This window comes from Mastigoproctus giganteus, chromosome 1, assembly GCF_048544385.1.
Source record: "Mastigoproctus giganteus isolate SK-2022 chromosome 1, ASM4854438v1, whole genome shotgun sequence".
In the NCBI taxonomy this organism is placed as follows: Eukaryota; Metazoa; Arthropoda; class Arachnida; order Uropygi; family Thelyphonidae; genus Mastigoproctus; species Mastigoproctus giganteus.
The window spans coordinates 84,140,025-84,167,528 of record NC_143575.1 but is presented as its reverse complement, the minus strand read 5'-3'; the positions used below and the strand labels follow the sequence as shown (position 1 = coordinate 84,167,528).

The 27,504-nt window shown below is 37.4% G+C and overlaps 1 protein-coding gene across 2 annotated transcripts in view; it reads right to left on the bottom strand.

The window, feature by feature from the left end:
- Positions 1 to 1,729: 1,729 nt before the first annotated feature.
- LOC150090950 (excitatory amino acid transporter 2-like) overlaps positions 1,730 to 27,504 on the bottom strand; it is a 40,333-nt gene continuing 14,558 nt past the window's right edge. The window contains exons 3-9 of one of the 2 annotated variants that reach the window (XM_090380794.1): positions 20,731 to 20,773; positions 17,846 to 17,984; positions 16,314 to 16,440; positions 14,125 to 14,358; positions 11,838 to 12,032; positions 9,612 to 9,746; positions 1,730 to 1,918 (exon numbers count right to left, since the gene is read on the bottom strand). In XM_090380794.1, the coding sequence (XP_090236920.1) occupies positions 1,825 to 1,918; positions 9,612 to 9,746; positions 11,838 to 12,032; positions 14,125 to 14,358; positions 16,314 to 16,440; positions 17,846 to 17,984; positions 20,731 to 20,773 (967 nt within the window). In that variant the 3' untranslated portion in view covers positions 1,730 to 1,824. The remainder of the gene's footprint in view (positions 1,919 to 9,611; positions 9,747 to 11,837; positions 12,033 to 14,124; positions 14,359 to 16,313; positions 16,441 to 17,845; positions 17,985 to 20,730; positions 20,774 to 27,504) is intronic. The other variant, XM_090380800.1, reaches the window with a different exon arrangement.

The window sequence follows — 27,504 nt, the reverse complement described above, 5'->3', positions numbered from 1 at the left end:
ATAAGTTACGCTTGGAAGCCATTAACATGTTTTTTCTCAGAGAGAGAGAGAGATAGAAGCCTTGATACTAATTTTTAAGGTCTTATTCAGATATTATGTAGAAACTAATTTATTAAATTCAATAAAATAAAAAGACAACAGCAAAATTTTACCTTCTTTTTGGAAAACGGCCCTGCTGATTAAAGCCCATTGGATAATCTAATTTCACCGACATGAGGAGGAATTGTTTAACAGATATACCAGAGAACTAAATAATACCACAGAAGATAGTTGTTTGCTAATAAAACTCTGATGAAATTCTGGGATACATGACGTTACAAAAGTTCCATCTTATAAAAGATTTCCATTACTACTTCCAAAGTGTTGCCAGCTACGAACATAGGCAGTGTTTTTGAGGGGAAAGGTATATAGGCAGTTAGCAAAAACTATTTTACCTTCTTTTTGAAAAAGGACTCTGCCGAATAAAGCTTCCAGGATAAGCAATCTCTTCAACGGACACTGTGGGCTGAGGAAAAACAGGGAGTCAATAGTTGCCACAAAAAATTTCGAGGATAGAGATTAATTATCCGCATTATCCCACTGTGTACGGCCCTACTTCCATCAGAAAATAAAGCAAACAGCTTCGTTTAGAATTCTTCGTCAGCAGCATTAGAAAACAGAAATTAGCCACTTCGTCTTTGAAAGAATGAATACTAACTTAGATGAGATCGTGAACATTTCTGTCCTACTATTAGCCTGTCCACCTCCACACCGAGTGGAAAACGCTTGGATTCCAATCCCGTGGATGAAAAAAGAATCATTTTATGGGCTTTTCTTTCATTCTGTAGTCGGCTAATCGGTCTCAGGTGTGGACAGTAAGGATTTTTCCTCCAGAAAAACAAGCAAATCGACCAGACAGCAAGTGCAATTTATGGACATATAATACATCGGCAGATAAGTTAGTTCTCGGGTGAACCAAATATGACAGGGTCCTCCCCCCCCCCGCTACCAGCATGGAAATTCCCCATATTCCTTCACTAATGCAATGATTTGAAAGCAGCATTTAATCTTTATCCATATGGCTGCATCCGAGATACATAATACGTTTATAACCTCATGACGTATACTGCGACTATATTGAGATAAAAATTCTTTCTTTTGTGCATAATTTATAAAACAAGTCCATTATACAACGGTATTATACCGCACTAGAGTAACGTTTTCTATTCATCAGTGAAAAATAATATTTACTGCTTTAAGTTTAATTTCACTGATAATAAATAACTTGACAAAATGCGTGAAACGTTCAAACACTTTTAAAAGCGTTCCTCCTGTGTAGTGTTCACTGTTAGAGAGTGGGCTTGATGAATATTGATTGAATTGATGGTAAAGAACGTGAGAAATTATTAACCAAAGTGCAAGGATAAAACTTCACGTGTATGCCCTAAAGCAATTACATTCTTAACATGTATTACTGTGAAGCTTCCTTGTTTGAAACACAAATCTCTCTCTCTTCTTCTCTCTCACACACACACAGTATTATTTTCAAGTAGCGTATTTATAAATTTATGTATTCAAAAAAAGGTAATGAGGAAGTTTGAAGTCAGTTAACTCTGAAAAACACGTTAAAACGATAAAAAATAAGTATCAAAAAGCGAAAGAAACAGCGCTGTTGTGGCAAAATAGTTTAATGCAGCACACAGCTCGATTATACATACCATTCTTCATATTAATAGAAATGCTTACATCATCTGAAAAACTTAGTCTCTCTCTCATTCCAGAATGCCACGGTACCTCCAAGAAATTTATTACTTCTAGTTCATCCTTCAGCATCCATCTTCCTTGTCACATATCCCTCAAATCGTTTCGACAAAGATGGGTGACAACAGCTGCTGCAACAGAGTTCCCTATAACATTATTTGCAGTCCGGAACCTATCCCTAAAGAGAATAATGACAAAAAAATGAGGCAATTTAGGCAATAAAAAAGAGAGCAGTGGTACAAAATATACCTTATGTTTGCATAAAAAAAAATCGTGAATGCGTTGTATATTAATAGTACACCTATTATAGCTCCCTCCTTACATTTCTTGCAACTTACTACGAAATAACTACATCAAGGTCTTAGGCTCTAAAGAAGTTCTATAATAAAATTATAGACTCATATAAACTGAAATAGTTTGCGTTATCTGTAACAATATAGTTAATAACAAAAAAGTCAGTTTACTATTTTCAATTCAATTACAAATACCGATGAATTGTAGACAGATATCTTATATACACATGTTTATACAAAGTTAATCATATCTACTGGCTACAAATAACACTTCTGTATGCATTCTTTTAACGTAATCATTATTTATTTCGACTCCGAGATACAGATAAAACATCCATAGACACACTAACAATAATAAATAATGGCTGACCACATCTAAAAGAAACTTTGTTTTTTAAAGTTGGAACAAATTCAAATATCGCGGGCTTGCGAAGTATAAAACATACATAAACAGGTACAAAATATTAAACAACTAGTTAAATATTTAGCATCTGAGTTCACATGTTAAATATTTTCCATGGCATTGTTGGAATAAAAAGCAACATCCTTTGTGGGAGCATAGTGGACCATGCAAAGGACAGTCCAACAAATGTTCCATGGTTTGGATTGCACAAAATTCACATTCTATGGGATCATCTAAGTAGTCCCCAGCGAGTTAGAGCAAAATTCGGTCTTCAAGTAAGGGTCCGAACTCCGTTCAAGCTTCTACATGTGAGTCTGTCTAAAAGTCTGGGTTGTTGTCTGGCAACGACCTCTTGCCAGAGTCTTAATCTAGTACTATCGGGAAGAGAGGAAAGTAGTGTTTTCTGGTGCAGGAAAGTCCTGCGGGACGAGAGACAACATGGAGTTGATTGCTGGCCATAGAGTGGATATCTGGGATCAAGTAGCTGTTTGTTTCTTTGTTTCTTTCATCCTGTTAACATACATCTTCTGATAGAGAGAGGGGCAATCTCACCAGTGTGTCAAGGTCATTAACTGGCGCTTGCCCGAGGCTTTAGGTCACTAGTCTGCAAGTCTGGTTTAGTGGGGGCCTAATTTTGGAGCATGAAAAGAACTCGCCCAGACAGGACTGGAGTATTGTGCGGTGGAGAAAGGCTAAAGTCGTTGTTCTTGGCGTTTGTTAGTCGGCTCTTCATTTAGTTGATGTGAGCCTCTGAAGACTGTTCATTGGAGCTTCAACTTTTAGTCTGTTTTTTTTTTTTTTTTTTGTTAATATGTCTTTCAAAGGAAAGTGTGCGATCCAGCGTCACACCAAGGTAGACTGGGTGTTTATCACATTAAAATGTATGCCATTCCCAGATAAGTTCAGCGACTTGTTATCATCCTTGTTTTTAAGGTAGCACAAGCTGAGTTTTATTTTATTTGGGTTTGCCCGTAAAGCATTTTTGTGACAGTACTCGCCAGTGTTACTTAAGGCTTGAGTCATGGTGTTTTCAAAGGTTTGAAAATCTTTAGAATGTATGACAAGAGCTAAATCGTGTGCATACAAAAAGCTCGGGGTTCTTTGAAAAATGGTGTTGTCTTTTATATAGATGTCAAAGAGGAAAGGAGATGGAACTCTGTCTTGGGGTAGGTCATTGTCTGGAGGTGGTACCTGCTTATCTTCACCAGCCAGATCAACGAAGAAGCGTCGATTCTCCAAGAGGCAATAGATTAAACATGACAGATCGAAGTACTTGGTGAAGCTGTAAACCTTTTGCAGAAGTATACAGTGGTAAATTGAGTCGTAGGTGGGGGAGAGGTCTGCAAAGGCAGCCCTACTGATGAGCTTCTCTTCAAAGCCATTCTGAATAAACTGAGTTAATTTGAGAATCTACGAGGTACGGAATCTACAGAAAATTTAGATAACTCCAATGTACTTTATTTTGGCCAAATTTCAAGGTGGAAAGACTCTAAAACAACACATAGGCAACACAAAAAATACATATAAAAGACAGTTTCAAAGTCAAATTTGGACTGTCCAAGTCCAGGTTAAAGTGTCTAAATCCGGATTATAAATAACTGTCAGTCTATTTCAAAGTTCACGGAATCATCATTTAAGATGGCTACAGCGAACTATGCCAAATCACAAATCAAAAAACGGGAATAAGGAAATCCTTACGACCTCAAGAAGTTCTTCAAGAATCTACATTCCAGAGTTTGTAGGAACCAGGTACTCCGCTGAGAAAAGCCTGCACCACGAGTAGCTGCTAAGGACAGAACTGCCAACATAAAAAGCTGTAGCTCTGTAGTATCACGAACCAGCAGGCCGTGACAATGCTCACAGCAACATGAACTGCCAAGCGATACCAAGAGAAACAGAAGACATCGATTATGTGGATGCAGAAGTGGAAATGGACACCCACCCAGATTCAAGAACAGAATACTGCATCCTTGCCGACTCCCACCGAAAGGAATTCATTCATTCTCTTCGGTCACAGCGCAATCCTTCATACGAAACTATGAGCTATGTAAGCTAGTCTTGTAACTATAATACTGCAAACATCTTCCATACCTGCATTCGCTGCTGGGTTCCAAAGCATTTCAAAATCCTCCCCTGCAGATCACAAGAGCCTGATCTACTGCAGTGTAATATTGCACCACGAGGAACCTCCCAATTTTCCAAGTTAGTAGATCTACTCCTGCCAGAACAGATCAGGATTTGAATGTGACTCCACCACATAAACTCATGACTCCAACAAGCCAAATTCTCAGAATTCTAGCTAAGCTAGCTCATAAACCACACTGTACTCCGCTACCAATTACAGATGCAGAAGCGTCCTTCGCCTATCAAATAAAGCAGTGGCGAAGTCCTGGAAAGCCAAGAATTCGTCTTGGGTTTCTACTAGACTTGTTTCATAGCCTTCTATCATAACATTAAAATCACTTACCCGAGATAACTTTCCAACTGAGATCATTATATTCCTCGCAGGTGTATATGTTCCCACGACTCCGTTTCACCGCAATGGCAACTAGTTCTTTCAGTGATTCCTAAGTCATGCAACTTTGCTTTAATCGAACCATGACCAGTTGATAAGAATATGGCCTTTAAGTCCGGTGCAAAGCATTCAGATTGTATTAATGCTGCACGTTTTACATCCGGGAAAAAATTTTGGGTAATCAGTCCTTTATCACACACTCTCCAGCGCTCCTGCCAAACATTTACCAGAGCCTCCCAGATTCATGCATTTTTCTCTCCGCGGATCTGCGCAGACCCTTAAATAGGTAAAGTCGTGGGGCAAGGAAATTGTGAAACTGATGTCTGCGTAATAAAATAAAAATTGCAAAGTACGCAGTATCTAAATATTGTCTGAGGTAGTCGGTCTCAGGTGTAGATAGCAAGGTTTCTCCCCCCCCCCCCAAGAAACTGTGGGGTTTCATTCAGCAAACCCAGTTCTCTGGCAATGAAGCTTTTACATGCCAATGTCTTTAAACCGAGTCATTACAGGCTGGACAGTATGATATGGTGTATCGTCATGCTGAAACAGAAAAGGACCCTGTCCAGAATGTCAACTTCATTGTTACAGGAAACACGACCAATATCCCAAGGCCCAAAGAACAAAGAAACAACCGCAGACGTTGACATCTCCGCGAACACAGTTAAAATTATGCAATTTGGTAAATAATGTTCTTCGATCATCTTCCGATTTAAACATAGCCCCAACAGATCGCAAAACCATGAACTGTGATTCATTACTCCATAACACTGTTTTTCCAACTTACCAGGGACTAATTGTGTTGTGCTGTGCATCAGGCAAGTTGAAACTGCGTATTACCTGCTGCGAAATTTTGTTTGCCCATTGCAGCTTTTCTGTAAGTTCTGATGTAATGCAGCCCCTTATTCATCGCCTTCCACTAATATCAGTTCCAGTGACCTTTTTGAAGTCCTACTGACAGTTTTCGATGAAGACTGACCGGATCCACGTACACTTTTCTGAACGCTCTCTGGTCTCTTTCCATCAGTTTTTGAGGTCTACCCTATCGTCTACGGACTATAGTAGCACCATGACGTTTCCATTTGATAATTAAGTAAGCCACCTTTCGTGTAGGGTGTTTGCTGTTTTTCTGCCTCGGCACGAAGAGATTATTGCTAATATGGCACTTTATGATAGCTTCCGTTGGAACTACTAAATCCAACGCTCCAACCCATCTATAGCAGCTACAAGGTGATGTGTAATAGAGCCACAGAAAAGGTTCGACAGGCAAAGGCAGTTTATGAGAAATCACTAGCAAACAGAGCAAGGGGGGATAAAGAATTCTTCACATATATAAATGCCAAGAAGAGCAGGACAAACCAGATCGGACCTTTACGTAAGGGAAAGGGGATAGTAATAAATACACCAGCTGCCGTTGCAGATGAACTCAACAGTTATTTTGCATCGATATTTACAAACGAAAAGCCTTTTGTGGCAATGGGAAATTGTGGGAGCGAAGTTAAAAAATATGTAATTAATGATATTGAAATTTCGCAAGATTATTTAATGAAAAAACTTTCGAGCCTACAGACCAGTAAGGCTCCTGGAGTTGATGGAATATGCCCAATAATCTTAAGAGAGGCGGCAAGCGAGTGCATTGAACCATTGAGGCTAATTATGCGAGCATCACTAGACTCTGGGGAGATTCCCTTGGATTGGAAAAGTGCAAATGTATCTCCCATACATAAGGGTGGCTCTAAAAGTGAAGTTGGAAATTATCGACCTGTCAGTCTGACTTCAGTAGTAGGGAAAATCATGGAGGCAATGATCAAGAGTGGAATTCAGGATCATTTCGATCGAATTGAAATTCTCAAGGATACTCAGCATGGTTTTGTAAAGGGAAAATCATGTTTAACAAATCTGGTTCGCTATTTCGAAAGGGTCACTCACGAGCTGGATTTAGGGAATAATTTCGACATTGTTTATTTAGATTTCAGCAAACCTTTTGACTCAGTCCCACATGAGCGGTTGCTTTATAAGCTGGAACAGGTTGGAATCACTGTGAAAATCCTTAGATGGATAGAAGGATGGCTTCAGGGCAGGAGGCAGAGGGTTGTGATAAATGGCTATTCCTCAGATTGGGTTGATGTAAGAAGTGGGGTTCCCCAAGGATCAGTATTAGGACCACTGTTGTTTTTAATTTTCATAAACGACATTGATGAAGGGATAGAGGGCGTGATGTCTAAATTTGCAGATGATGTTAAAATTGGTAGAGTAGTTAATGATCACTGTCAAGCTGAGCTTCTTCAGAGAGACCTAGATAGACTTCAGGAATGGTCAGAAAAATGGCAGCTGTGCTTTAATCCAACAAAGTGTAAATTATTACACCTGGGAAACAGTAATCCCAAAAAAAGTTATTCACTTGGTGGAGTTCTCCAGTACTAAACCCAGTACTGGAGGAAAGGGACTTGGGTGTTACGATACGGTCAGACATGAAATTCTCCGAGCATTGTAAACAGGTTGCAAGGAAGGCCCATGGTGTCCTATCGATGATCTATCGAACTTTTGCAAGTAGAGATAGGGACGTGATAATCCCATTATATAAGGCTTATGTTAGACCACACTTGGAATACTGTGTTCAAGTATGGAGACCGCACCTGAAGAAAGACATCGAGCTTCTTGAAAGAGTGCAAAGAAGGGTAACTCGCCTGGTGAGATCGACAAAAGGGCGTCCTTATGAAGAAAGACTTCGAATATGTGGGTTGCAGAGTTTGGAAACTAGACACCTTAGAGGAGATTTGATTGAGGTGTTTAAGGCTCTGAGAGGCATCAATAAAATGAATGAGGACGAAATTTTCAAGATTATAAATGATGCTAGAACTAGGGGACATAAATTCAAGTTACGGGGGGAAGTGTTTAGATCGGACTTCAGGAAGTTTTATTTTAGCCAGCGAATTATAAATTACTGGAATAAGTTGCCTTCATGGGTGGTAGAGGCCGACAGTTTGGGGAAATTCAAAGGTCATCTGGATAGTACTTTCGGGTAAGGGAAGCGCATAGGATGATAGGTTTAATTTCCTTTTTATTTATTTTTTATTTTATTTTATTTTATTTTTATTTATTAATTATTATTATTTAGTTATTTATTTTATTTATTTATTTTTTTTTTGTTTTATCATTGTTTTTTTTTTTTTTTTTTTTTTTTTTTTTGGCTGGTGCAGCATAAGCCATAGGCTTTCTTGCACCATGCGGCCGTTACTAATACTAATACTAATAGTATATTTCCTTGATCTGTAATTAACGAAGGTTAATCACAGTTAATATGGGAGCAGTAACGTCTTGGATGAATTATCCCCCAAAGAAATAGAAATTGATTCTCTGTTACGAATTATAATCTTAGGCATTGTGGGACAAAAGCGGCTGTAGTAGGAAACACTGTAATTTTTCTGTACTGAACAAAATATGCATCCTTAAAGTTCATCTGAATACCTCTGCTTATTTGGGGTTGTTGCATCCTTTTGCTTATTCTAGTATGCAGTCAAAAGAACTTCAGAGAATTCAATGAAGGACACAAAGCCACTACTCTCTGACCAAATAAAAAGACGGAAGCACTACGCTCAGTCGATGCACCAGTTCGGTCTAAATTGACATAGCTGCATGGCACCTCAAAAAATAAAATAATGACAACCCCATTATTATTAAATTTGCTTCTTCTTATACACTGGTGTGCAAAACTTAAGGACCAACACTATTTCTAAAGGTTACAACCACAAAATCTTTACTTAAGATACTCTTTACTGATGAGAGTAGATTCAGTCTCAGCAACGATTCTGGACGTCAGCTAATCCGGCAAGAGGTTGGCACACGGTATCACCTCGTAAACATCACTGAAAGAGATCGATATAACGGTCGAGGTGTTCTCGTCTGGGGAGGCGTTATCTTGGATGGAAGTACACAACTCCAGATACTGGAAGGCGTTACTGTACCCGGTGCACGCTACTGTACCGAAGTAATCCTTCCCCATGTGCGTCTGTTCCGAGGTACCATTGGCCCCGAGTTCGTCTTTATGGATGATAATTCCACACTCCAACGCACTGCAGTTGTGATATGCTTTTGGAAAGTGAGGACATTGTTTGTATGGATTGGCGTGTCCGTTCCGCTGATCTAAATCCCATCAAACACATATGGGACGCTCTGGAGAGATGCCTAGCGGCACGTCCACACCCACCAGAAAATGTTCACCAGCTGAAGGTGGTGCTGACAGAGGAATGGACGATGTTACCGCAAGAACTTATCAACAACATTGTTATAAGTATGGACAGGCGGTGCAAAACCTGCATAAGTATGGACAGACGGTGCAAAGCCTGCATTGACATTACGGGTGGCCATATATCTTACTGAGAACCACCTCTTCCCTTTGTTCCATCTTTGGCAGTGATGCATCTGTAGCATGGCAGCCAGTGCGATGTTGCCATTTTTGAATAAAGTCTCTCTGTAGCGTGTTGTTTCTTTCGTCATTTATGTACCTCACGAGGTTCCTTTGGTATGCTTTTCCCATATCCAGGCCACTGCTATGAGAAGCTACAGGTGAAAACTGACTGGTCCTTAAATTTTGCACACCAGTGTAATACTAGAACTACCAACTTTACTTTTGTTTGTCCAGGAAATGAATGATTATACTTACAGGAACCAGTCGATTGTAAAAAGCAAACTGACGTCACTTGTTGGAGCTCCAATCACACTCAAACACATGACAAGCAAAAAGAGGGAGGAACTTGGGATCCCAGTGGCGGCAACACTTACAGCTATGGAGGTTACTCTAAAATTAAAGAGACATACAATATTAGCATCGTATTAGCATTGGCAAAGTGATTCAAAGATGCATAGCTTATGCAGCAACATCTTAAAATTAGATAAACAAATTTACTTCTAAATATTAATCCAGTTCTTTTATGACAACCTCAAAATACCTTATCAGATTGATTACTCATTTATTTACTAGTACTACGTTACTTTGGTTTACCCAAGGTAACGATATTTAAAACAAATCATTGAAAAGTTATCAATGGGATCCAAGCCCTATGTGTATTTAAAATATTTAATAAAAAGCTAAGTGGGCTTTAAACGCTCATATTCTTTTTTTTAAGAAATATTAAATAAGTTGTTGCTATAAATTTTTACAATGCACTCACACTTAAGCAGCGAGTCGTTCAAAATCAGGTTACTCAATGCTTTGCATATGCTAATACACCGAGATCTTTTACCTCATTCGTTCTATTTAGCTTGTGCTTGTTTAAGGTATACTAGTTTGACTGGAATTTTTACGGGGGGTTAACCAAAGCAATATGAAGACATTTATTAATGTTTACATCGACGTTATTTTGAATAGCCCAAGCGCGAGAAATGTTCAGCGAAAGTGCATTTTGGAGGATGTCACTGTCATCATCAGAATTTCGAATGATCCTAAAAAAATGTGCCGTCGGCATAAACTAAAGGTATTAAAATCCTGTTATTATTTGTACATATTACAAAAGGGGAACAAGCCTTCAAGAATTCCAATCTTTAAAGTGAATTCTTCCAATAAGGTTTGATTTACAAGTATTCTGAATTAGAGTTCCGGGCATTCTTGGGCAGTCATGTTAAGAGAGGATCTTTTATACCATAAAAATGAGAACTCAGTTTCGCCGGATGGATTTACTTATGTAACTCTGGTAAAATCATGTCATTGGCTCTGGTGTGGTCACGTTTTCATCATCGTAGCTGTTCAAAGCAGATAATACATAATGCCAGAATGACAGACGATTGGTGGATCTACGAGCGCGAAAGGCATGCTATTCAATGACAAGTCTCTGCTCAGAACGCATGAAGGTGCAGGAACGATCATTAGCGATTGATATACTAAATGGGTTTCTTTTGAACTGGAACTATCAATCCGTTTTAAAGCGTAGTTGGTAGTTTCCAGTATTTATTGAAACACTAAATATCTAGATTAGGATCGGAACTATAAAATTGGTACATTGTTCCCAAAAAACATGCTGTGCAGTGAGCCTTCTCTGACATATCTATTTGTTAAATGATTAATGACATTAATTACATCAGACTTGGAAAGTGTTATATTAGGATATATATCCTGTTGATCATAAGAGATATCGTTCATACCGTATATTTCTATCCCAGATTCGAATCTAAGTTGTAAAATATGAAATTCATACGTTATCTACAGAATCAGTTCATTCTTTTGTTGTTGAAGCGACTACCAAAGTCGTTTTCCTGGACTAACTGAATCGACAAAACTCCAGAAAGGACGATGATTTCCATTATTTTTTATGCTTGAATGAAATTCAATTCATAGTCGATTAGACCACTACACACACACTCTAGTTTAAAAACTTGTATTCGAAGAATTTGTTGCTGCTGTTGAAGGTCTAACTCTCGTGGTAACTTTATTACAAACAGAGTTATTTGCTTTCAAAGCCCAGTTATACGGATCATGGAGGATCATCGTGTTAGAGGTTGGAAAAATTTTCCATTGAAAATTTACATATAAAAACAGCCCTGATAAATACTGAAATTAATATTTATTTGGTCAATAGTGGTTATTGAATCCCTCCTTATCGACGAATCTTTTATTTCAATATTCAAAATCTCCTAAAAAAATCGGTCACCAGATGCAAGTGAAAATGAAAACCCTATCAATATATTTAACTATTTATTTTTATTAAAATATTTACGCTTATTTATACTCTAAATTTTCAAAATATATAGCGTATTTATTGAGAAACTGCACAAGTAATTCTGCGTTTAAATGAGATTTATATAAAAATACAATAATGTCAAAATATTTCTTCCAACTAAAACTCTACACTTTTATACGAAGTGTAATTTTTGGGCAAAAGATGACAGCACTTACAAAACCGCAATAGTTTCTCCAGCGCTGATATCGATATCATTCATTTGCGCAATAAAAAAAGTACAGATAGTGATAAATAAGCCAACGGAGTTCATATTTACAGTAATTCCTACTGGAACCACAAAGCGAATAATACGAGAATCAAGTCCACAGTCCACTTCCAAGGATCGTAAGAGAAGTGGCATGGTAGCAGAACTAAAAGGGATAAAAAAAAAGAAAAGGATATTAGAAAATGTCGTGAATCTCAGAAGGAGAGATTTCTTAGTCTTCTCATACTCGACCTATAATTCAAGAAGAACAGATAAACATTCTTTTTGTAGTACTATTATGCTAATAATCTTTTTTTTTTTAATTTGTAGAAATGATCAGCTGATCCGACAATAATAGCATAATGCCTATTAGAGCTTACTGAATTGTAGACCCTTAGTATAAGAAGACCTTTTATTAAACTCACAATAAAAAATGTTTAATATTATAACTAATACCTAGCTTATAATAAATAAAAAAACACACTTCAACATGTCTACTTTATTAGACTGTTCACTCGGCATGCTTCTTAAACTGGTTTGAAAAATTTTGGGCATGTTGAGGTAGTGAAGGTGGTAAAAAGAGGCTTAAATCTCTCCAAAATTTGGAAAATACTTTTTTCATATCTGCTATCTTCAGTTAGTTAGTTAGGTACGTTAAGAGGATGACCCTAGGGGGAGGAGACTGAAGTATAAACTACGTTTTAACTAACTTCCCCAAAATTTAGACAAAATATTTTCTATCAATTTTTATCTACTGATTTGACGCAGAGTTAATAAAAATACAATAATTAATACAAAATGTATCGATCGAGTTTTTTTTACAAGAATATCGAATGTTGGGATGGAGGTGGAACTGTCAGCAATCATCTGGTTTTTGAATTTTAATGTCCTTTTTGAAAATCAACTGCCCACATTAGGGCACCCTTTTTATCATTATTTTTAATGGTTCAAGAATTTAATACGTAAATAAGTTTAAAGATTCGGCAATGGTATTGTCAAAATTACACTGGGAAAAAATAAGTCAAGGTATAATGACGTTTGCACATCTAATAAAAAGTAGGCATGTAAATCAAGTAACTGTTGCAAACGCAGGCATCATTCTGATATGCAAAAAGGATGAGTTAAATAGGTCGATCTGACCATGAACTAGCCCAAGTTCACTCAGTTCGACTGTGCACTATTAGCAAGAACTTCTGAGTAACGTTTCATAGTCTCATGGTACAGACACCATACAATCGTTTCACTGTGGAGGAGAGCATTGTCAGAATTCATCTCAAAGAGAAACGGAAGGCCCGACTAAAACCCATAAACATCAGATAAAGACCTTTGGTGTCTGTAAACTGCGTATTCCATGGTTGGTTTCCTTTTTTTTTCGGGATGGGGTACCCAAATTTCCGAGAAAAAACCATGCGGCTCTCACTCGAGCCAGCTACCCGACCCGGGTGGTTATTCGAACTCAAGTCTTTATCACACTGTTGGAAGGACAGAACTCTTAGTCACTGTGCTAACTGCAAGGGCTGAGGGTTACAGACGAAATGTTTGTACCACTCTATGCCAAACTTTACAAGGTGCATTACACCTCCAGTTCCTTATAATGGACAATAACTCTTCTACCTCACTGAGCATAACTGGCGGAGTGTTTTCTTCACAATGTGAATGTTCAATGGCCACCAAGGTCTCCGGACATGAATCCAATTGAGCAATTATCTTATGCTGCGGGAGGAGAAATTTGGAGTCATATGCTGCTGTTTGGAGTCACATGACGTAAGAAGAATTGCTCTCCTAGAATCAGAAGGCTTCAGTACCATCAGACCTCTTCAATACTCTCAATAAGAGAATAAGAGTCCAGGAGAAACCATATCTCCATATTAAGTTTACAATCTCCTCTATTGGATATTCATTCTCAGATACGCATGAGCTAATTTTTATATTTCTGAAATGGCATCTGTTATCCATAAATCCAACACTAAAAAATTACATCGTAACATAATTTACTGCAGAACCAAATTGCATTGATTTCTATCAATTGTCATTTACAGCTTAACTCTAGAAAACCAGTGTACTAAATTCATCTAGTACACTGGTTTTCTTGTGCCGATTCTTAAATCTTACCAAATGATTGACGTTCTTTGGACAACCTATTGAGAATTTGAGAATCATCACTTCCAAGATAACGTTTTCATCATTAAAAACAGTACTGGATTCTTTAGCAAAAGTCTTCATTCAATTAAAGTGAATACTAAGGGATTTAATCTCACCTGGATGCAGTGGCAAAACTTGTTATTATCACGTGCAAAAGACGACCTAGAAAAATAAAAGGATTGCTTCTAGTAACTGCAAAGTAGATTCCTGGCTCTACGATTAACGTCTCGACACCAAGAGCTGTAAGCACTGTAACCACGTATAGCGACATCTGTTGAAAAAGAGCGGCAATGTCACGAGCGCTTAGTAATTTTCCACATATGAGACTGAACACTCCCAGTGGAGTGAACCTGTGAATAACAAAATTTTTAAATTACTTCACTCGATTAAAGAAATTCTAAGTGCAACAAAATTTATGACCGCTAGTGTACTTGCGATAAATCATTATCGTAAGTACACTGGAGGTTGTTAAAATTTCCATAAAAGAAGAAATTCCTTACAAGAAAAGGCAATTTGCAGTACTTTGAATTTCATGCAATCTGCATGAAATTCAAAAGTCAGTAACGAAACATTTCTTCATACAACAACGAAATAAAGCATATTTAGTGAAAATGAGAAATGTAGCTTAAAACATTCATAACAGTGGTTCATTGGATTGGTTTATTATAAAAACAGCAATCCAAGAAGGTGACAGCCTTAACTAGAGCAAGGTAACTGCAGTGATGTTTGGTTGAGAGTTACTTTTATCAGTTATAATCAAATAACCAAAACAACCAACCAAACTTCACCAAAACAACATCTTATGCAAAAGCAATAAGGGAAAAAATTTCAACCCAAGAGCTGTTTACTACGAACTTTATCTTTTGGAAAACTACGAAACGAATTTGTGAAACAGGAACTGTTTGTGTTGAACTTCTAAATAGAAAGCCACCTGTTCTGACTCTAGAAATAGATTACTCAAAAGTCTCTGGCCAAATCTAATCTTGCCAAAGAGCAAAATACAAATGAAAAATTCTATTCTTTCCCCCAACAAATCAATACTGCCTATTTAACCAAGCTTAACAACCAAATAAATTTAAGAGAAACGCTTAAAGTTTTTGAAGAACTTGGAGGAGTTATATTTTACACCGTTCAAGATTGGTTTCACCTCTCCGATTCATTAACTGCCAACCCCAGAGAATCTAGAGCAGCCATTCTTCCATTGCTGAAAATAATTCTAGCATCTCTGCTTCGTTATTTCTATCAGTGCCTCTCGAATTATTGTTGGCCCTCCAAAATGTCAATGCCCCTTTGGGTTTAAATTTTCTAAATTCATGGAACATGACCCTGTCTAAATTAAAAAAAAAACATGAACAACACACCACAAAATTCAAATGAACCGGTCTGACTTCCTTCGGAAGTACAGATGAAGGATTTTCCTACAGGAAAGACTGCTATTTCATTTCCGGATCATATCCCTAAACACGTCACATCTTAAACGCAAGATGCAACATCTAGGAACTAGGCACCTGCGAGGAGACTTGATTGAAGTGTTTCATGCATTTAGTGGATTGAATAAACCAAGTTCTCTAGTATTCCTACCATTTCTCATACAACACACATAAGGAAATAAACTTTATTCAAAAAGGGTGATGGCGGATAGATGTGCGAAAATTTGCTTTTAGCCAGAGATTGATTGTTGGAACAAACTACCATCTGGTTATTCAAGTGGATAGCTTGAATAAATTTAAAGGATTGGTTAGTTAGAAGAGATATGTAAATGAAATCAGTAGTCCATAACAGAGTGGTCAATGCGAGGGTGCAAAAGTGCACGCGCTTTATTGACAGTGGTTCAAACCCGCAAGACTACTGGATAGGGTTAAATTCAAGTATTCTTTCTACCTTGTGAACTCCTTTGACGTTATGTGGTCATTCCGCAGTATAAATTGAAATTTTATTTATTTATTTTTTGCTATTGATGTATAAGCTGGCTTCCTTGCATCATTTTGCCACTTAAGTGTCTTGAGCAAGGAAGATAAATCATGTAATCTTTCTTGCTCAAGCACAGAACTACATTTTTCACTTTCGCAATATCCTCTTTATCTTATGTCTCATAAGAATTAATAAAAGTTTTGTAAATCTTGACTTTTCGATCAAGGTGTACGAATAATTTCATACCGGGAACTTAAGGTGACTAATGGTGTACCCGACTTTGTAAATTTAACTTTAAACTAAAATTAATCAGTAATATTTTGACAGTGGAAGTAAATTGTAAATTGGCTGATTGTCGTTTAATTCGGAAAACAAATAGAGCTGTTTTGCTTACCATAATACACCCATCACCAGCTTCATGATAATTTTGTCTAGTGCAGTGAACATTTTCTTCATGAGATTACTGGAGTCCCCCATTGATCCCATCATTGCTCCAAACACCAAGGAGACCATTATGATTCCTAAAAATAAATTCCAACATTAGAATATTAACTGAATTTTAATGGAAATAGTAATTTATTATTATTTATTGTATTTAGGAGATCCCCACCAAGGTTTGGCAATACCCCTGTCTATTATACAGCTAATTTACATCATTTTATTCGTAATATACTCCCTCTCCTTTTTTTTGCCCAATTATAGATTGGGAAAGTGCCACTAAGACGACACAAAAATAGATCACATAGAAAATAGTCCAAAGTTCAGGTTACAAAACTGTCAGGTCATTTCAAAGTCCAGATCATCATCAATTAAGATGGCCATGACAAAAAAGAACTTCAAGGGATACGTTAAAATATAAGGATTATCACATTTCACTTCATGTTTTTTTCTTGTTTGCTATGCCGAATAGAATCTCACAGAACTCGTAATTCGCTGAGGAATTCTGAATATATATTTCTAAGAATTAAACCGTATTCATCTAGTAAGTTTCCCATTAGTAAATCTTCATGTTCCTGATAATTTTATTATTATATTATTTAATTAAATATAATTAAATATTAATAATATATTACAGAATTAAAAATATTTCAAACAGTGAAATATTAAAAATATTTCAATGGTGAAAATGCAAGGTGTAGTTGGGCAACCTAGAATATCTTGGTATAAACCAGACAAATACACGTATACATGAAATTTGATTTAAAGGTACTGCATACATTATCTGAAACACTCATAAAAGATGGTGAAAATATCTTTGCTCGGATAGATGTATATGCACGCTACAAAACATGTTCTCTGCAACAATTTAATGCACATCTAGGGTAACAGTCCATCATTCGCATGTTGTGAAATGCGAATGATGCGATTAATATCGCTTCTACTATAATGAACATCTTCAGCGTTGGGTCAAGTATTTGGATCAAGACTTTTGGACTCTTTCAATAAGTTTATCCTGGAAAATAGGCGGGTAGACAACTAATCAGGACCTCTATCTGTATGCCTATTTTGATGGGAATGAGTTTCTTTGGATTAGTACCATGGAAACTTTGGACTTGTTCACTTTTATCAGGAAACTACATGTGTTCTAAGGCTAGTTATTACGTGTGAGGATGTAAATATCTCAGTAATAATAATTTTATGGGTAAACAATCTCTCTCTCTCTCTCTTCCTGAGATCAACTAAGCCAATTCCGACTGAAAAGGCCTCAACAAGGAAGATTGGCCAGTTCCTCTCAATATAATGCTGTCTTGAAGGAGGCAGGCTGCGGAAAACCTTGCCGCATGGTGCCAAGATAACATTCTCTCTCTCTCTCTCTCTGAGCGAGGTGAAAGGTTTACCCAACATCCGTTACGTGAAAGATCTTAACATTGTGTACACGTCTACTAGTCAATAAATGCATTACAACAGACATCAACACAGACCCACCTAACGCATTAATTCCTGGTCGAGTAGCTTGAATGCGCCGAATGATTGTAGTGCGGTTTGAATCCTTCGCAGAAGCATTTACAGGCAAGTTAAATAAAGTTGCGACTGTATCCTCTTCCTCGACAGTAGTAGTGTAAACCTGAAAGAAAATATTCCAAGTTTTAATTTAATTTCTTATCAAAGTTAAGACTCTCTAAACAATATTAAATTGATGATAAAGTCCTTATTATCCTTTTCAACGCTTACCTCTTAGAAAATGAAGTTTTCACCTTAATTATTAGGATTGAATTTAGACAAATCTTTATGTTTTACCAAAAACGTATACACTCTTTAAACATTAAATCTGTCTGTCATTCAATTATCGATAAGTAAGCCCTAATTGATAATACAGGGTCTATGCACGATGCAAGCCAGTTCATTGTACTTTTTTTTTCAATACATCAATATCCGTTTTACTCTTCTATTTTAGGAATTTTATCAATTTGAGTGTTACATGACTTGTGTTTGATGACTATTGCAAACAAAACGAATTGGGGAGGAAATACAAATTCTAGATTCAACTCTATGCAGAATTTCCTTTTCTTAAATGGAGTAGCGTGTAATAGCCACGCTACCGAGCATGCTTACAGTCCCTGTATTATGGGTACCTCTCATCTAGAGCAGGTCACCTAATAATTTCCAAAATATCATAAAAAAATAAACGTCTTAAATGAATGTTACGCAGTTTTACTGAAATATAAAATATAATAAGTTAGCTTGGAGGTTAGAATATATTTTTATAATGGGAAGTCGCTCCTCACCCTGTGAATTTGCGCTACTAAACGTAAAGTATTGCACTTAGGGAACAGAAACCCAGAAGAAGTTTAGAGATTAGACGGAGAGGAATTAAAGGATGTCCAGCATGAGAAAGACTTGGTGGTTTTGATACAGAAAGATGTGACTTTCAACGTGCAGTAAAAGCGACATAGGCATTCTCTCAATGTGAAAAAAGGGCACATGGTATTCGATACGGGTGAACCGGGTTTTCAGCTAACCGTCTCAAGATCTAAACAACTTGGAAATCTATATATACAATCCTGGAAATACAAAATAATGATAAAAAAGACATCACGATGCTTGCCAAATCAATCGCTGTACATACCCCTCATTAATAAACATCATTAAGGCGCAGAAACTCCATTAACCCCATTGTCTGCTTGTTCTCATCCTTGTAAATCTCTTTACCGTTAGAGGGATCTTTCTAGCAAACGTATTGGTAACGGTTAATGTAATGAAGATTGACCTCTATATACGCTAATGACAGGAGGTACAGAATGTAAATCCAACAAAACATACGTTTTAGTGAAGGTTCTCATTCTTGAGTCCTCCTCCGAGTAAAAGAACAGCGGAGAGAGTACTAACCAATTAAAATTCAATGGATCGGAGGAACTCGTATAACATTGTTGTTTAATTATATTAACGACTAAAGTTTTTGAGAAAAGTTTGCATACTTTTTTTTTTTGGCGCATCAGCTACTTAGACCACGTTGCGCCTTATATAATAAGTCTTTAAATGGCGTGTGTTCTGTGGTCGAGTTGCTGTTTGATGGACGAAAAACCCGAGGAAAAAAACATTCTACCCTCGCGCCTAAGACCGACTAACTGAGCCACGCGTGAAAAAGACACATAAAATTTCTCGGTTTGTCATTTACGAGATTCGAACTCGGGTCTTTTCCAGCCGGTATGAAGAGGATGATGATATACCAACTGCAATACCCATTAAGGCAGTCCTGCATGCACTTGTTAATTATGTTTATACCCTAAGTTACTCTCATTTTCCGAATACCGCAGTTTAATTATAAAACGATATGTATAGCATGAATATATTTGGCCTAATTGTATATCCTGTACTGCATCACTTCTATATACTCTATAATAACAGAACTGTAAGATAATATGTAAGTTAATATTTGGCATTCTGCACTTCCTTAAGCGCATCCCGCATCCATTATGAAAGTTATATGGATTAATTGCTGTACAAAGGCATGTACTAAGTATAAAACTGAATAAATAAATAACCAGTAATAATTATGATAGTTGACGAAGGACGTCAGCTCTTCATCCAATAAGATCCATGCGTTGGACTTCTCCAGGGAGTCAAATAGTCTATTTTACCACTTTGCATCACATATGGTACCCACGAGGTACTCACAGAATGGTACCCAAGAGGAGTTAGAAGAAAACTTGGAAGACAAAGGCGGAGATGGATAGATGAAATTCATGAGTTTGTGGGTAGTAAATGGATGGCCAGTGCTCAAAACAGAAGGAACTGGAAAGTTGCTGGAGAGGCCTTCATCCTGCAGCGGATTGAAAATGGCTGATGATGATGATGATGATGATCACATATCAACACTTTATTTTTTAAGTGTTATAGTACATTCTGGTTTTTGCTTTATTCGCTGCCTTCTGCATTACCCAGGGGTTAGAAACTTTTCAGAGTGGCGTGCTAAGTTTCCTCAATTTTTTCCTGTGGGCCGAAATACACTCAGACTTGGTTTTCGATTGCCATTAGTAAATTCTAAAATTCTTAACATCTATTTATATATACAGTACATTATTTTTAAAAAATTTACCTAGTGTAATTTTATAAAAAATAATTGTAAGCGACGTTTTTTAAAATGCATTTAGGGAGCTTCTTAGATTAAAACACTTTAATGTCTTTCTTAAGACTTTCACAACAGAATGATTATAATCACAGTGAAAGAATCTTCTCACTTACCACCTTTAGCAAAAACGCGGTACGTTGTGCATCCATGGTCAACTGTATTCTCTTATGATTCCACATAAGTTATATTTATGCATTTCTTATTTAATTTACTGACCTTGTAATTACGATTATAGTCTTACCGATTGAACACATGCAGCCACCAGGTTGTCGGGAAAGATATTTCTGTAAAGAACATTATAAACACTGATTTCAGATTCCATAAATGAAAATATCCATGAATGAAGCATTTATTTATTTATTTATTATATAATATGAATCTAAAAGAGTCACAAATTGGATTAATGTTGCTTTTCCTAACCTGCCATCAGCGAGGGTTCTCTTGGACAACGATTGCGAACCTTTTGCTCACTGCGTGCTGAAAACAAAAATAAGAATTTTCGTGTGCCTCAGGAAAAAAAACTGACTAAAATTAATAAATAGCCTGTGTTCTTATTATAAAAAAGGTGACAGCACTTGAAAGCTTCTAATAGGAACTTTGTTGCTATATAATTCTGCACACTTACAGTAAAACAAATTTTCTTTACATCAAATGTAAAGCAAATTTATCTTCAAGTAAAAAATACTTTTGTTTTTATAAATATAAATTATTTATGACCTGCGGCGTGCACAGATATTTTCTATGAGTGCCATCAGTTCGCCTTCCCTGCCCTAGAATTCTTACATAAATTTTGAGTTGATTTTACAGTGTTCTAGCAGTTAAAAGCGAAGAACAGTCGATCTATTTTTTGTACTAGTTAAAACTTGAAACCCGGCATTGAAAAACTGTCATAATTGTCTAAATTGTTCAAAGTTTAAATGATTGTAACAATTCCTCTATTGAAAATTTAAATTTTAGACAATATCAATACCTTTGGTACCTAAACACGGTGTCAGATTTAGGTAGTCTGGGGTTTCGTTGGGCATTTTTTTAGAGACCCTAAAGTGCAGTCACAGTGGACTAGTGGACCAAGAGTGTTCCTGTAGCTTCGAACCCATGTGACCTTGGGACAACTGCAATAATGCGCCCAGGTAATTCAGCCTTGCGTAATCAACATCGAGAAACGCTTAGAGAGAGAGAGAGATCCGCGTGTTATCGACTAAAATGGAAGATCCATAGCAGCTTAAAGATTAAGAACCTCTGATATAGTTGGTTAACATGATTGAGCTAACTTGCTGATGGAAAAAGAAAAAAAGTAATATGCTTGATTCCTCTGCTGCTTTATCGAGTTTATCTAGGTCCTAAGATATCGTTTTTACTTTATTTAATTAGAACGTATATTCACTGGCCAAAAAATTAGAAACGTTTTTTAATTGGTGTCAATAGACAAGTGTACGGTTTGCAATTTTAGTTACCACGTGGTATGATCAAAAGTTGGTATCAGATAATCAGATAAATCCTGTACGCTTTCCTAGGGCATGGGGAAGACAGGTGATCTTCCAGATTTTCAGAAAAGTGTTATTGCTGGAGCACGTTCAGCAGGAGCTAAACGTGCTCCAGAAAACAATTGAGCAAACAAAGAAATCCCTGATGTGTCGTAAGAAATCATCTCAAAAATATACAATGAGTGTAAGACGAAAGGAGAATGCAGCTCTAAAATGAATAAATGTGGCAAAAAGAAGATACCCCCAAGAAGGAGACCTCAGGATTTTGAAATGAATTGTGGTACAAGAGTATAAACAGAAAATTTATTTATTTTACTTTTTACCCTTGCCTCCAAATTCTCCACTCCTGAATCCAACTGAGAATATCTGAAACATGTTTTGAAAGGACAGTTCGGCTTCGAAGTTCTCTACCGATCGCAATACAGCAGCTAAGACGTGGTGTCACACAGATATAAGGAATGCTGAACTGGAATTTGTGGGAGTACAATGTGTACAGAAAGGATAGACAGGATAGGAAGGGAGGAGGTGTTATGCTGTTAATTAAGAAAAACATAAAATCAAAAGAAGTGCATCCATTTGATATAGATGAACAGCGCACTGTTGAGTCTATTTGGTGTGACATAAGCACTGCGAAAGCAAAAATAAGAGTAGGAGTGTGTTATAGGCCTAATGACTCGAATGAGTACAATGAACAATTGTACAGAGAAATAGAGAACTTGTGGTTTGGTCACTCGCACACTAGTAAGACTTTTGTGGATTTATGGATGATTGTTTTCTGCAGCAGCATGTTCGAGAGGCAACCAGAGAGGGTAATTCTCTTGATCTGGTTATGAGCAGTGATCACTCGTGTATTAAGAATTTGCAGATAAAGGAACCACTAGGAGGCAGTGATCACAGTGTATTGATGTGGGATTTACTTAAAGATATAATTACCATCAGGTGTAAAGGAAAGGGTTTTTGCTTCCGTAAGGGTGAGTACAGTGTTCTCCGACAGTTTTTAAATTCTGTACAGTGGGATCAACTGACGATGTTACCAACAGTAAATTCTAAGTGGGAAGCATTTAAGGAATTAATAGAGGGAGCTACTAAACGTTTCATACTTATTAAGAAATATTGCTCAAGGTTTAGGCCTAAATGGTTATCAAATGAACTAATGAGACTCGTAAGAGAGTAGAAAAATTCCTGGGATGCATATAAATTATCAAGCGACTCAGAAGCCTATGGCAGATATAAGCTAGTCTGTAATCAGGTCACAAAGGAGATTAGGCAGGCGAAGGGAAATTACGAGAAATCCTTTCCAAAAGATGCTAAGAAAAACAGCAAGGATTTCTTTACTTATATAAACTCTAAAAGGAAGGGGATGAATCTGATTGGTCCACTTGACATCGATGGTTCGACTGTTGATGATCCTGCTCAGATAACAAACAAACTAAATGAGTATTTTGCATCTACATTCACACGTGAGGAATTATTAAGGTTTGAAAATGGCAGAAGGTTATCAAATTGTAGCAGGATACTTAATGATTTTGTAATAACTGAGAGCAAAGTGGGGGAGAAATTGTTGAAGTTAAACATAAGAAAAGCACCTGGAGTGGATGGGATCTATCCAGTTATATTAAAGGAGGCAGCAAAGCAACTAAGCAAACCCTTAGCCATAATTCTGAGAGCATCCTTGGACTCAGGGGAGGTTCCCACGGACTGGAGATGTGCAAATGTATCCCCAATTCACAAAGGGGGATCGAAGGGTGACACGAGTAATTACAGACCAGTTAGTTTAACTTCTGTTCCGGGTAAAATAATGGAGTCACTGGTTAAAGATGCATTGCAGGATCATCTAGACAAGACTGCAGCAATAATTCAGACAAAGCATGAGCTTGTTAAGGGAAAGTCTTGTCTTACAAATTTGATAGGATATTATGATGTGGTTACAAAGGAACTGGATGCAAAAAATAATTTTGATATCATATATTTGGATTTCAGGAAAGCTTTTGACACTCTTGCGCATGGAAGACTATTGTACAAATTGGAGCAAAATGGTATTAAGGGTAAGTTGCTACAATGGATAAAAGGATGGTTAAGTGGGAGAAGACAGCGGGTGGTAATCAATGGGTGCTGCTCTTCGTGGACTAATGTTATTAGTGGAGTCCCACAGGGTTCGGTGCTGGGTCCACTGTTGTTTTGTATATTTATCAATGATATTGATGAAGGTATATCAGGCTTAATGTCGAAGTTTGCAGATGATACAAAGGTTGGCAGGGTGCTTAATGACAGTAATGGCAGTGTTCTACTGCAACAGGATCTAGAAAATTTGGGCAGATGGGCTAAGAAGTGGCAACTGAAGTTTAACCTTGACAAATGCAAAGTACTGCATATGGGTAGAAGTAACCCCAGAGAAACGTACCAACTGTGTGGTACTACACTTAAGGTGGTAGAAAATGAAAAAGACCTGGGAGTAATTGTGCAGTCAGATATGAAGTTTTCTGTGCAATGCAGACAAGTTTCCAGGGCAGGCCGTGGGGTTTTGTCAATGATATATAGGAATTTTTCTAGCAGGGAGAAGGAGGTGATTGTCCCTCTGTATAAGGCAATGGTCAGGTCACGCCTTGAGTACTGCGTACAGGTCTGGAGGCCTCATTTTAGGAAGGATGTAGATTTACTTGAGCGTGTACAGAGAAGGGCAACAAGATTGGTCAGGGGAATGAAGGGATCCTCTTACCAAGAGACGCTTAAGTTCTGCAAATTGCAATGGCTGGAGACTAGGCACCTGCGCGGTGATCTGATTGAGGTATATTAGGCTTTGAATGGGTTGGGCACGCTGAATTCTGATGGGATCCTTCTACTTGTTCAGATTACGAACCTAAGGGGGCATAAATTGAAATTGAGGAAGAACAGATGTAGAATAGATGTGCAGAAATTTGCCTTTAGCCAGCGGGTGGTTAATTGCTGGAACAAACTTCCATCCGTCGTTGTGGAAGTTGATAGGTTGAATAAATTTAAGGAGGAACTGGACAGGCATTTGGAGGGAATGGTGAGATTTTTTTTTTTTTTTTTTTTTTTTGCTGATGCTGTATAAGCTCATTCACTTGCTTTCTTGCATCACATGCCACTACTACTTCTACTAATAATAATAATAACAACAAATATCCTGATGGAAGTAGGGCCAAATCTAGGGCTCCATCAGACACATTGTGGAAACCATGCCGTGTAGACACTGTAATTCGGGTAAAAGTTTGCCCTAATAGATTCTGAATAAAGGTTTCTAATTTTTTTAAGGTTTCTAATTTCGGCAATGAATGCACATAACAGTGACAATGAAAGCGATTATTAACAAAATTAAAATATGCATTCAAATATGCATAAAATAAATCAACTTGTTTTTTTAAAGACATGAAAACATTTTAAAACATTAAAAGTAACCAAAAGTAAAACATTTTTCGTGATAATATAATAATTCTTCACGTAGTTAAATTTTTAATTCATCGGTCACAAAGGACATCACTTTCATGATATCAGTCACTGGTAAATCAGATCTTTTATAGTATAGTATATACTATGGTGATTTCCGAAGATCTTGCAACCTGAGAAGAAAGATAGCCACATCGTCGTTCAGTTCATCTATTGTGTAAATAACGGGTTGAGACTTAACTTTTTTTCTTATTATTCACACAATAAGAAAAAAAAGGGTTGTTCATCAAAAAAATAACGTCTACTGGAATTGGAATTAATGGGCTAACCATTGAATTATCAACTCTCTATTCCTCAGATTCAGAAGGCTTACCATGATGCAAGAAGAATGAAACATCTCAAAGAGACCATGTCAACCAGAAGCATCACGTGGGTATGAAAGGAATGTTTTAAATACCGTACGAGGGTAGTGTTTGGCCAAGCATCAAACTACTGAACACAGCTGCCTTCCAATAGTCCTCAAATTCCTTGAGAAGGCCTTTCTACTTTATCTACATTAGCTCACTGCTTTCACTATGAGTTTCCCTGTCGGAAACCCTGTCCTTCATGGAACATTAAGTCACTACACTTGATGGAAACTCTCATCAGAATTCTGTACTTCGTGCACACAATAACTCAACGCAATAGCATGTTGACTGAACCGATCACCACCCATAACAGCTTCTCTGTTTCTCAACTTGTGGCATACAGTTCAGGACTTTGTCCAATCAGAATTTTCGAATACACCAAGTCCCGAAAGAATGCAAAACTACCCTAATAATTTATGTGGTGCTCACCAGAACACAAAGTTACTAAAGTGGCTCTTTCCTTCTAATACGCTGAAAAATTTTGGAGACTCAAAAATTAACCCGATCGGGTGGTGTCTTAACAAGGCCTGCAGAAATCTTGTTGTGGCTGAAATATATACCACGCCCCAAATTTAATGAAGAAGCAAGAACGATAATAAACTAAAAAGTAAGGACAACAAAATAATCTATAATCCTATAAACTCTTTAGGATTCTATGTGTATAGAAGATTGTCTAAGGCTCTTAAAAAACTGTAGATAAATAAAGCTCTTAAAACAGCTCCTCAGCATTGTCAACAGGGGTGTCATAAACTAGCGATTTCATATGACCGTGAAAATTCCTTCACAAGGGAAGGAATTTTCAACACGCATAACGACCATATCTGGGCGGTCGAGAACCCGCATGCAATACGACGTCGTGCAGCACAGATTCGATTTTCGGTCAATGTATGGGCCGGTATTATGGGAGATCACCTCATCGGACCTTACCTGTTACCTTACCTGTTACCGTCGTCTAACCGGACCTATCTGCTTGATCTTTCTGCAGCAAGTATTGCCACAACTTTTGAGAGATGAACAGATTTCTGCATCGACGCAACAGACAATGTGGTTCCAACACAATGGAGCCCCAGTCCATTATAGCGGAGATGTTTGTAACTACCTGGATGTCACATTTGGTCAACAGTGGATCGGACGTGGTGATCCCGTGCGTTGGCCTGCTCGGTCACCCGACCTATCATGTCTTGATTTTTATTTCTGGGGTCATATGAAATCGCTAGTTTATGACACCCCTGTTGACAATGCTGAGGAGCTGGTTGCAAGAATCGCAGTAGCTGCCGAAGAAATTCGAAATTCGCCTGGAGTATTCCAGAATGTTCGGATGTCCATGCGTCGGAGATGTGAGGCGTGCATTGTAGTCCGTGGAAGAAACTTCGAACACTTACTTTAATCCATGTACCTTTTGCTTCTTTTCGTGTATTATTAAAACGATTTCTCACTTACGGTCTCTTTTCTTTATGGTGCTTCTGTGTACAACACCGCTTCAGGAAAGAATTTGCGACCCCACATTGCTATATGATTTCGAGTTGTCAGGATGTACCCTACCCCCCTTAGAAGTTCTGAAACGTTTAACTGAAACACCCTGTATGGTTGTTATTTTTATAAAGCACTGATTAATACAAGGGTTATACTCTCCTAGATAAATATGACGTATAAGAGCGATTGTTCAATAAACAGAAATTAGCATTAGCATTAGTAGAGGCATTTGATGCAAGAAAGCAA